The sequence below is a fragment of the Peromyscus maniculatus genome, chromosome 18, assembly GCF_049852395.1.
Source record: "Peromyscus maniculatus bairdii isolate BWxNUB_F1_BW_parent chromosome 18, HU_Pman_BW_mat_3.1, whole genome shotgun sequence".
Taxonomy (NCBI): Eukaryota; Metazoa; Chordata; class Mammalia; order Rodentia; family Cricetidae; genus Peromyscus; species Peromyscus maniculatus.
The window spans coordinates 54,198,762-54,207,476 of NC_134869.1; the positions used below are offsets into that span (position 1 = coordinate 54,198,762).

The 8,715-nt window shown below is 33.2% G+C and overlaps 1 protein-coding gene across 1 annotated transcript; it reads right to left on the bottom strand.

Moving 5' to 3' along the window:
* Window positions 1-1,398: 1,398 nt before the first annotated feature.
* LOC143269343 (olfactory receptor 6C6-like) lies at window positions 1,399-2,355 on the bottom strand. The gene has a single exon (XM_076554414.1). It carries the CDS (start codon window positions 2,353-2,355, stop codon window positions 1,399-1,401), a length of 957 nt encoding a protein of 318 aa, XP_076410529.1.
* Window positions 2,356-8,715: the final 6,360 nt, after the last annotated feature.

Below are 8,715 nucleotides of genomic sequence, written 5' to 3' on the forward strand. Positions count from 1 at the left end.
TACTGGAAAGGGTCTTTTAGAACCTGAAGGTTGTTCATACTCTTACTCCAGTTGAAGTAAATGATTCATTCTTGTGAGTTGGTTGCTCAGGGAATGATATTGGCAAACTGTTGAGACAAAGGAAGGAAAGTTGTCTACCACAAGAGCACAGTGGCCACACTGCTACAGAAGATCAGAGCAGATTCATGGAGAGGCATGGGAAACTGAAGCATGTAAATTGGAGACAGCTAAGGGCAGACATACACTGCCAAGTGTGCTGTTCTTTTCCTATGAGAGTCCAGAAAGGTGAGACTAATGAGGAATCACCAAAGACCCCAGATGGAGATGGGTAGTGGCACAGAATGACTAGAATAAGCAGAGGGAGAGATTTATTGTAGTGTCCTCTAGGTGCTCATGGGTGCGCACTAGTCCAGTACTAGTGTTTAAAATTATTTTATATTACTGTATTAAAATACATAATTAAATTTGTGAAAATTGACACAATCTGAATTGATAAAGACATTTTATTTCCTGATTTTAGTTTAATAGACAGAAATAGTCTCAAACCAAGGTACGGAAGAAGAACACAGAATGGCTTTTTTGGGTTACCATCACCCTCAATATCTACAAATCATGAGCCAGAAAAATAAATAGTACAACACTCAGAATTTAATTATTTAAAGCAAAATATCATCAAATCAAGCTAACAAAATAACACACTCTCAACGTACTTTTTCAGGGAAATTTTTACAACAGATTTCCAATTCTTTGACGTATTTAATTCATGATAGGAAACTATATTTTCCTTACTTATTTACCAGGGGTTGCTGGAAGTGATGTTTCTTCCTTTAGTTTATTTTTCAAATTACTAACTGTTTTTCTTTCTTTTTTTCATTTTTTTTTTGGTTTTTGTACACAGGGATTCTGTGTGTAGCTTTGTGCCTTTCCTGGAACAAACTCTATAGCCAAGGCTAGCCTCAAACTCACAGAGATCCACTGGGATCTGCCTCTGGAGTTCTGGGATTAAAGGCATTCGCCATCACCACATGGATCAAATTACTAAATTTCCTATCTGCTGTGACAATCCCAAATATGATATGTTGTAACCATCATTTTATCTGTGTATCTTAAAATATAATCCATGTACAAAAGCTTAACTTGTAAAATCTAGCAAGTTTCAGTTGAATCAACTTTAGTACATGTACATGAAAGTTCACGAGAATTCCTCTATAAACATATAATTTAATATTCTGATTTTGAGAAAGCATTTTCATCCCTCTCAGTTAGGAAGATGTGCTAAAAGAAAAACACAGAAGCACTCATACAGGATTAGCAAACAAGTGACTAAAACACTCAATAATTGAATTGGCTTAGATCACAACTAATGCATTTGAGAGTAGTTCATGTTTCAACAAGGTGTTATTTATGTCTAAATCTTGTCTCATGGTTTTTAAAAGAACAAAATCTAAGAAAAACCTGTTTGAAAGCTTCCTTCACCTGCTGGTTCCTGAGGGTGTAAATGAAAGGGTTTAGCAAAGGGGCCACAGAAGTGTTGAGGACAGCTACACCTTTATTTAGAGTCACCCTTTCTTTGGCTGATGTTTTCATGTACATGAAGATACAACTCCCATAAGTAATGGAGACAACAACCATGTGTGAGGAGCAGGTGGAAAAGGCCTTTCTCCGTTGTTGAGCTGAAGGGAACTTGAGGATGGTTTTGATGATGAGTGTGTAGGAGAGGATCACTAAGATCAAGGTGATAACCAGTGTCATCACAGCCAAGACAAAAGCCATCAACTCTATTAAACGTGTGTCTGTGCAAGACAGCTGAAGGACAGAAGTGTCACATACAAAGTGATCGACAGTTTTGGAAGCACAGAAATCCAGCTTGAGTCCCAAGAGCAAAGGGGGGAAGATGACTAAGAACCCTGTCACCCAGGAGCTGATGACCAGCAGGTGACACACTTTGCTGTTCATGATGATGGGGTAGTGCAGTGGTCTGCAGATGGCAACATAGCGATCATAGGACATGGCAGCCAGGAGGTAGAACTCTGTGGTCCCTAGCAGAAAAAAGAAGAATAATTGAGCTGCACAAGCATTGTACAAAATTGTTTTCTCTCCTGAGAGAATGCTCGTCAGGAACCTGGGGATGCAAACTGTGGTGAATGCAATTTCTAAGAAGGAGAAATTCCGGAGGAAGAAATACATTGGAGTCTTGAGGTGGGGATCCAGCAGGGTGAGAAGGATGATCACTAAGTTCCCCATCAGGCTCAAGATGTAATTGAAAAACAGAAACAGGAAAATCAGAATTTGTAGCTGAGGGTCACCTGTCAGTCCAAGCAAAATGAACACTATCTCCACAGATTGGTTCTTCATTTCTCTTGTTTCTTAGCAAATCTACAGAAAATAAAAAACTAATATCACATCCAGGAAAAATACTTCTTCCTTTTCATCCATTAAAAATTATGTATCAAAATAGTTAATAAATGCACAGATATTTTCAGAAATCAACATTCAAGTTACTCTTTGAAATGTCCTCTATCACATTTCCATGATTGTCAGAGCTCTAAGATTTTTGTGAGGAGTCATGTATAGCCTACTTGCCCATTTATGAGTCATTTCAAATGCTTGTATGCTTCAATTGTATTCACCTGTTGCTCTCAGTTCAAATTTTCATTCTAAATCCATATTCAAAATTTAACTTTGTTAATATCTCACATTAATCAACAACTCACTATTAATTGATTTAATATTCTACAGAATTTATTTAATTTGCATTGGCCACAGTAACTACCATTTTAGAAATACATGTACTAGAATAGGAAATTTCTAAGAAGGCATTATTATAGAAGAGATACTTCATATATTAATGTAAAACAAGCACCTTCTATGCTATGTGTGATGGTGATTAGGCTGAAGCAGTGTCTAGCACAAGTCTCAAGGCTGTGTCATCAGCTAAACCCACAATAAGCATTGTCTCTCCTGAATGGCTTCCCATTACAGTCTTCTGGCTTACATCAAGTATGAATGGGAAAAAGAAGTCTATCTGAAAAATAAGAGTGATAATTAGCGTGTGTGAGAGTTAGAAAAGTGATGTTTCAGATAAGTATTGCAGCCATCTCCTGTCTTACAGTTGCATGTGTTTGGACACACATGACTCACATCTTTGGATGGATAAAGCGTTTTTAAAAGCATTTTTAAAAGATTTTTATCCCACACGCATAGTTCTAGTTCTTTAATTTATTTGACTAAGTAGAAAACCCATTTGAACTTTTAAATATTATGAAATAGAGCCAAATCACTCAGTAGCAGCAATCTAAATTTGGCAAGTAAAAGACATATAAAAACAAAAAAAAAACTAGCCTAAGTCAATAATCAGAATGCTCAATATACTTGTTAATTGCTTTTTGTCTTGAGGTTCTGAATGCAAGGCCTTGCACATGCTGAGCAATTCTAAGCACTTATTGGGCTACGGTGCTCTTGTCCCAACTCATAATTTCTTTTGTGGGTTTTGATATAGTGTTTCAGATAGTTAATAGAAACACACAGAGAATGATTTTAATATTGTATCCTAAAAAATATTGCATCCTTATGAATATTTCTAACGCTTTTCTTTGACGGCATGTCCCTGAGGTGCCACTTACTTCACAGTACATTTTATTAGTAATTATTTTAATAATGATTCAGGCAATAGAGATAGTTGATCTGCTTATTAATAAAACTTAAAAAATATAGGATTTAACAAAGAGCCAAAATAAATATAGTGGAAGCAGAAATATAAAACTACCTTTGTGTTATGGTTAAGGAAATGTAAAGAAAAAGAAAAATTCATGGAAACCAAGCAATAAATGATATATGAAATGGTAATAGGAAAAATTAAAAGATCAAAACTATATCTGTAATTGTGGAAATAATAATAAAATTGGCAACAATACATAATATATGCTAAATGTTTCTATTACTAATGCCTACCTTTTTGCTCATTTCTTAAATTATAAGAACGTGAATATATTTTTAAGTTAGAAAATGAGAATCTCAATAAAATAAGAGATTACATCAGAAATTTCATGTTCACAGTTGGCGATGGGACCGCTAATGAGATGAATTTTGCATATATGGATGTCCTTATCAAAATAGTAATATTGAAATAACAGGTCAACTATCAATTATTAACAACTAATTATTAAGTATGTAAAAATCAGTATTTTAATTATTCTATAGATGGAACAAAGGATTTTAAATATAAAAATATGCTCAAGTTTGTGTTTATACAAAAAGATCAAAGTAAGAGTGACTATTTTCAGAAGTCATAGCTTTGAAAATTTAGCTACATAAAAGTTTTTGAATGAACTTTTAAATTTCTTATTAAAACCTAAGTTACAATTGTTTCTTCTAGTAAGATCTGGTTTTAGGGCTAATCCTTGTTTTAGGAACTCTTTCCCATCTGTCTTTATATAAAATGTTTCTGCAGAATAGTTACTTTCAAGCATAGTTGTTAAATGTTTAATAAATTTGTGCAAAAAAAAAACAGAATTGGTAAAACATTCAAGGAAAACCTCTTTCTTGCTTGCTTTTGCTATTACAATCAAGAAGTCAAATCAATTTAAAATGAACAACCTAAGATCATATCTTCTTTCTTGAAGATATTAACAAAACTAATTCCAATCTTTCAACTTTTAATGCATAAAATAATTTTTAAAACCTGAACCCATAAAATTACAAAGAACTAAATCAAATTGGAAAATGAGATACTTTCCCATTGATAGTAGACAAATAGACCTGAGTAAATCAAAGAACAGTAATAGTTCTAACATGTTCTCTTTAGAAATAATACATTGATTCCCCCTCACGTGTCATATCTTTTAAGTCATAACACTGTTGGATGAAGAAAAAAATGTTCCTGTTTACACAGGTCATATCAATGACAACACTGAATCAAATGCACAACATGTAATGAATTCCTCCCCACCAAGCTATGGATCTGTCCTACCTCAACAATCACATTACCATGTATTCTCATGGTGAAAAAAATAATGTACAAAATAAAATAACACAAGCTAAGGAATGCAATTATTTTCATTAGATGAAATGTCACAGAATATTTAAAAATCAAAGACTTTCATTTTAGATAATAATTGTATTGATTATTAATATTTCACCCCTATTTACAAGTCAAATGTGAATGGTAAAAGCACTAACCCTTTGACTGTTCTGCAGCTTTGTCAGTAAGGTGCATGTGCAGATTTGAACAAGCTTTTTGCACATAACCTAATCCATCACCCTTGTGTGCAGAGAGCATTGATGATCCCTATCCTCCCCTGGCACCTCATTTTACCTCAAAATACATGATTGAGCAAATGCTTTTTTATGTTTACTATTCTTAATCAGTTTATCCAATTTTGATATAAAATACACCACATCACCCTCTGTTCTACAGTTCAATGCAGTTCACCTGTGAGATGTTATAAGCCTTACTTAATGTGACATACAGTACTATATAAAAATTTACTGTCTAATGAGACAATGGTGGATTTACTTCCTAGTGTCCTACAGGAAAATCTCACAAGAATGAAGAGTCCTCAGAGTAACTTAGATCCAAGAGCATGATTTCCTGAGGGATTTCAAATTATATGATACAGAAGTACTTTTTATAAAAACAGACCTATGTATGTGTATGCATGTGTATACACTCCCCACACTTCTTTTACTACACTTAATATTGCTTCCAGAGTATTGTTAATAGATTGCAACAATATCTGAATCTTTATCATGAACCCATGTTTTGAAATCATTGTTACATAATTCTGAGTTAGTTTAATATGATATGAAAGATGAAAATATAAAATGGAAAAGATAAGTCTGTTTTAGTCATATTGACCTTAAGAGAAACATATGGTATCCTCTTGGTTTATTTGCATAACACTGTATCCTGTCAAACACACAACAGTTTAAGGAGTCATTTTAAATTTAGTTACAGCTGTACCATTTAGTCCTTCTTTGTGAACATATATTATAGTTCATTTAATCACTTCTATAAAATAACTACAATAGCTTTTCCGTAATTTAACATTACAGCAATGAATAACATTATTGGAACTTGTTTTTATAAATGTAATTTTTATAATGTTGAATGTTCCTTAAGCTGGGATTGCTCATTCAAAATAAACACTACATTTATTTATTCACTACCTCAAATTTGTTTTCTACATGGATTTGTTCAGTTCCCAAGAACAATGCATTATTCATATTTCTCAGCATCACAATAAGCAGAATGGAGCTTTTATTATTTAAAACTATATGTATTGCAATGATAATTGAGAATCATTTTATCTTTTAAAGTTTCTCTAATTTTTGAGAATATAATATAATTACATAATTGCCCCTTTCTTTCTCTCTGTAAATCCTTTCATAAACCTGTTCTTGATCTTTTAAAATTCATGGCCTCTTTTTTCATTGATTGTTGTTACATGCATATTATTATGGGCATATACAATATGTTTGTAAGTACAACCTGCTCAGTCTGTATAATGTTACTTATATGCATGTTTTCAAGGCTGACCATTTGGTAGTATATAAATAGTTGTGTGTACTTCCCTGGGGAAGTCTATTCCTCCTGTTTTTAGAATTCTTTAGTTGCCCGAAGTTCTTTTTCTAGGGTTGAGGCTTCTTAGGCATTCCCTATTCCACAATAGCATATCTATTATTGTTGTCCTTGCTCAGCTCATGTTTAGTCAGTCATGTTGGTGAGACATGGGTGTAGCATTTGACACAACTAAGAGACAGTCTTACAGGAAACTCCCTAATCCTCTGCCTCTCAAAATCATGTTACCCCTATCTCCAACAATATTCCCTAAGCCTTAGGTGAGGGAGTAGTTCTGTAAATGTTTCCATTGGATTTTTCCCCAGTTATGTGTGGGTTGAACATATTTAAACTGAAAAAGGCTTATATTGAGTCTACATGTTTATAATTATTTCTTTTCTGTTTCTTATCAGTCTTTCACTCACTTATTTTTACACTTTCATATATGCCAACAGTATTAATTTTCCATCTGTAATTTATATATCTTTTCCATTTTTGACAGTGAATTATGATGTTGATCATAATGATACTGCATGTGTGATATAAAAAACTATTCATTTTTATGTAATCAGAACTGTCTTTGTCTTCCTGCTTGAATGAATAGTTAGAAGTATTTTCCTTATATTTAATTGTTGATGAAATTTACTTGTTTTTTCTTATTTTAAAAAGATGTAGTGTTATGTCTACACACAAGAATAGGGCATCAGATATTACAGGACTATAGTTATAGATGCTTGTGAGCCACCATAATGGTGCAGGGAATTGAACTCAAGACCTCTGGAAGAGTAGCCAGCACTCTTAATTACTGAGCCATCAGTTCTCCATCCCCACATTTTCTATTAATCCTGTTTAGTTCCTCCACACACTTGAGTTTCTCAACCTACAGTCAATTATAAAACAAGTAAAATAAGTACAATTTATCTCTTTCTAAAATTGTTTACTGTTTCTCTTAATAGTTTTAGTTTAAAACCCATTTTTAGTCCTACAATTTTCAAACGTGTCATTATGTAGAATTCCATTTGTCCTAGACCCCACTTATAGCATTTTAGTTTTGTTTGCGTTGGTTTGGCTATTCATGCTCCGTTAGCTTGCTGTGTTCACTGTGGATATGATACCATCCCTGACAATTTCAGGTCTTCTTTTCAGTTTTTCCTTTCAGTACTTATAAAATATCTTTCCAAAGGTGGTGAGATCTCAAAAAGTTCAATTACAGGAAAGAAGTATGCTTGGAACCAAGCTTGTAAAAAAGAAAATTGCGCCAGGCGGTAGTGGCACACGCCTTTAATCCCAGCACTCAGGAGGCAGAGCCAGGCAGATCTGAGTTTGAGGCCAGCCTGGTCTCCAAAGCAAGTTCCAGGAAAGGCACAAAGCTACACAGATAAACCCTGTCACAAAAAAAAAAAGAAAGAAAAAAAGAAAATTGGTTTTGTATTGCAAACAATGGTTATTTGTCCCTATATCATTTAGAGTACATGAAATATTTATTCAAATATTTAAAGTTGCTTGCTTGACAAGAAATTATAATGAGCAAAATCATATGTAATTTATCTCAAAGAGGAGAAAGTTCAGATAAAAATTCAGAAGTCAAAGATAAAAACTAATTTCAGAGTCCATATAACTAAAGGTTTATAAGACTATACTAGGAAATTATATTTCATAATGTCTAAACTTTTGGAGTGAAAAAAATTATTTACACACACATAAGTGACCAGGAGGGAATAAGTACTCTATTTTTCATTTTCATTTTAATTCATTCTTTATAAATTTCATATATGTATACAATGTATCTTGATCATATCCATCCCTCATTCCTCCACAACTTCTCAAATCCTCCATTATATCCTCAAACCAGCTTCATGTCCTTCTTTTTCAAGTATTTATTTATTCATTTCATGAGTGTGTTTCCTTTTTCTTTTATTGAAAATAGATTTTTTTCTGACCTACTATAGTCTGATTATGGTTTCCCTGCCTTTATTCCTCCAAGTTCTTCCCAAACTCCCCTTCCATCCATAGTGACCCTTCCTCTATTACGTTTCTCATTAGAAAACAAACAGCATTACAGTAGATAATAAAATGAAATTATAAATAAGATAAAATTTAGCACATAAGAAGAAGATAAATCCAATAGAAGGAAAAGACTCCAAGAAAAACAAAAC